Below are 3,584 nucleotides of genomic sequence, written 5' to 3' on the forward strand. Positions count from 1 at the left end.
TGTTTATATATCTCTCAGTTTTGTATTTTGTTTTGGCCTAGGGGCTTGTATTTGAGAGAGATCAAAACTTGTATAAGCCATTTAGACTTCTATTTCCTTTTGTCGGTATATTTGGCTAGCCGGCTTAAACTCCGCGAGCCGTTACTAGTCTCTTATGATATTACATTATTATACTATTATTTTTGTTTATATCCCATATGTTCCTTGTGCTTTAAGTTAGACGCTTCGTTAGTTCGTTTTGTGCTTTAAATCCTGTTTTTGAACTATATCCTTCATCAGGCTTCTAGATAATATTATTCCTTCTATATTTATTATATGGATAAGTTTAGAACTGTCGTAACCTTTGATTAACCTTTGCTTTATGATGCGGGGTAAGGCTTAGGCTAATTGGGGTGTTACAGGAAACATCACCGAGATGCTCTCAAGGATGGCTTTATCTTCTTCCAACAACACGAACCAACCCTCAAGTTCCTCTAACCTTCCATCCCAACCCCTTGCAAACCCAAAAGGCAGCCTCAATGCCATTAAACTACGGTCGGGGACTTCAGTGGAGGAGATACCTCCTAGGGTCATGGAAGACATTCATGAAGAGGAAGTGGTTGTTGAAGCTTCACATAAAGAAAAGGGGGTAAACATATAGCAAGAGGAGGAAGAAGTGAGCCTTAAGGAGCCTAAGAGGAAGGCTATAATGGATGAATCCATTCCCATCCCATTCCCTTCCATGATAAAGAAAGCCAAGAAAACTCCAGAATTTGATTGGAACATACTTCATGTATTTAAAAAGGTTGAGGTAACTATCCCACTTCTTGATGCCATTCAACAAATTCCGAAGTATGCAAAGTTTTTGAAGGACTTGTGCACACACAAGGATAGGATAGGTGAGTTGGAGACATTGTCATTGGGTAATTCCATTTCTTCATTGATAAAGCCTATTCCAGAGAAGTGTAGTGATCTCAGACCATGCTTGGTGTCTTGTCGAATTGGTGGAGTTACTTTTCATGACTATATGTGTGATTTAGGGGCTTGGGTGAGCATCATGCGATTTTCTATATTTGCAAGGTTGAATCTAGCTCCATTGAAAAGGTCGGCCGCCAAATTTGCCTTAGCCGACAAGAGTGTGATCACTGTAATGGGATAACAGAGGATGTACTTGTGGCAATCAAGGACTTGGTATTTCCAGTTGATTTTTACATCCTTGAAATGCCCCCAACAGGTAATTGAAGTTCTTCCTCTGTTCTACTTGGTAGACCCTTCTTGAAGACCTCCAAGTTTAAATTGGATGCCTTCACCAACACATACTCCTTTGAGGTCGGGGACAAGACAATCAAGTTCAACTTGGAGGAAGCAATGAAACACCCACCCGAAGAGCATTTCATCCTTCGATGTAATGTAATTTATGAGGTAGTAGCGGAGGTTCAAAGAGAAGATCACGATAAGTTGCACTACCCTATTGTTAAGGAGAAAGATGACCATGAGGGTGAACAAGAGAAAGTTATTGAGAATGAATCCCATGAGCTTGGTGAAAAGGAACCTCAACTTGAGGCAAAAAGTGAATTAAAGCCTCTCCCCTCTCATTTGAAGTATGCATTCCTTGGGGACAATCAAAAGTTTCCAGTCATTATTGCTAGTGAGCTCTCTAGCCAAGAAAAGGAGAAGCTCCTAGAGGTCCTAAGGAGTCACAAGAAAGAAATCGGTTGGAGCTTGGCCGACATTGAGGGAATTAACCCACGTACGTGCATGCATCATATTTTCCACCAAAGAAGACTCAATCCCACTATCCTTGATGTGGTGAAAAAGGAAGTCACAAGACTACTTGATGCGGGTATTACATATCCAATTTTTTATAGCGAATGGGTGAGTCCGGTCCAAGTTGTTCCAAAGAAATCGGGCATCACCACCGTCAAGAAGGAAGATGGTGAAGTGGTCATCACAAGAGTGTAAAATGCTTGGTGGGTGTGCATTGATTATAGAAGGTTGAATGCCGCAACAACGAAAGACCACTACCCTTTGCCGTTCATTGACCAAATGATGGACCGACTTACGGGTAAATCCCATTATTGTTTTCTTGATGGTTTTATTCGTTACTTCCAGATTCACATTGCTCCTGAGGATCAGGAAAAGACCATATTTACTTGTCCCTTTGGCACCTTTGCCTACAAAAGGATGCCATTTAGGCTATGCAATGCACCCGCCACTTTTCAGTGGTGCATGACTAGTGTCTTTTCCGATCTTATGGAGACTTGTCTGGAAGTCTTTATGGATGACTTCAGTATGTATGGGACTTTATTTGATAGTTGTTTGGAAAACTTGGCCAAAGTCTTAGCTAGGTGTGTTGACACTAACCTTGTCCTAAATTTTGAAAAATGTCACTTCATGGTGAGACAAGGCATAATGTTAGGACACATAGTTTATGATAAAGGCATTTCTCTAGACCCGGCCAAGGTTGATTGGTCCACGAAATTGTGATCATTAACAATGGCTCCAATAATTTGGTAGCCCTCACACGTGAATTACACTTAGTCACAACTCCGCACAACAAACCAGCAAGTGCACTGGGTCATCCAAGTAATACCTTACTTGAGTAAGGGTCGATCCCACGGAGATTGTTGGTATGAAGCAATCTATGGTCATCTTGTAGATCTCAGTCAGGCTGATTCAAAGGTGATTGGATTAGATAATTAAAAGATAAATAAAATAGGATAGAAATACTTATTTAAATTAATGGTGGGAATTTCAGATAAGCGTATGGAGATGCTTGTCCCTGTTGAATCTCTGTTTTCCTACTGCTTTCATCCAATCCTTCTTACTCCTTTCCATGGCATGCTGTATGTAGGGCATCACCGTTGTCAATGGCTACATCCCATCCTCTCAGTGAAAATGGTCCAAATGCTCTGTCACAGCACGGCTAATCATCTGTCGGTTCTCAATCAGGTTGGAATAGAATCCCGTGATTCTTTTGCGTCTGTCACTAACGCCCAGCCTTCAGGAGTTTGAAGCTCGTCACAGTCATTCAATCCCGGAATCTTACTCGGAATACCACAGACAAGGTTAGACTTTTCGGATTCCCATGAATGCTACTATCAATTCTAGCTTATACCACGAAGATTCTGATTAAGGAATCCAAGAGATATGCGCCCGGTCTAAGGTTGAACGGAAGTGGTTGTCAATCACGCGTTCATAGGTGAGAATGATGATGAGTGTCACGGATCATCACATTCATCATGTTGAAGTGCAACGAATATCTTAGAATAAGAACAAGCGGAATTGAATAGAAATTAGTAGTAATTGCATTGAAACTTGAGGTACAGCAGAGCTCCACACCCTTAATCTATGATGTGTAAAAACTCCACCGTTGAAAATATACAAGTGATGAAGGTCCAGGCATGGTGATGAGCGGATAATTTATACGCTTTTTGGCATTATTTTTAGGTAGTTTTTAGTAAGTTCAAGCTACTTTTAGGGATGTTTTCATTTGTTTTTATGTTAAATTCACATTTCTGGACTTTACTATAAGTTTGTGTGTTTCTCTGTGATTTCAAGTAATTTCTGGCGTAAATTGAGGGACTTGAGCAAAACTCTGAAAA

The 3,584-nt window shown here is 40.6% G+C and overlaps 1 protein-coding gene across 1 annotated transcript in view; it reads left to right on the forward strand.

Annotated features, from left to right (window-relative positions):
• The first annotated feature begins 688 nt into the window (after positions 1 to 688).
• Positions 689 to 3,584, forward strand: part of LOC107465581 (uncharacterized) — a 5,213-nt gene continuing 2,317 nt past the window's right edge. Inside the window, exons 1-3 of the mRNA XM_016084561.1 lie at positions 689 to 1,059; positions 1,248 to 1,923; positions 2,092 to 2,269. Of these exons, the coding sequence (XP_015940047.1) occupies positions 689 to 1,059; positions 1,248 to 1,923; positions 2,092 to 2,269 (1,225 nt within the window). The remainder of the gene's footprint in view (positions 1,060 to 1,247; positions 1,924 to 2,091; positions 2,270 to 3,584) is intronic.

The sequence above is a fragment of the Arachis duranensis genome, chromosome 9, assembly GCF_000817695.3.
Source record: "Arachis duranensis cultivar V14167 chromosome 9, aradu.V14167.gnm2.J7QH, whole genome shotgun sequence".
NCBI classification, from domain to species: domain Eukaryota; kingdom Viridiplantae; phylum Streptophyta; class Magnoliopsida; order Fabales; family Fabaceae; genus Arachis; species Arachis duranensis.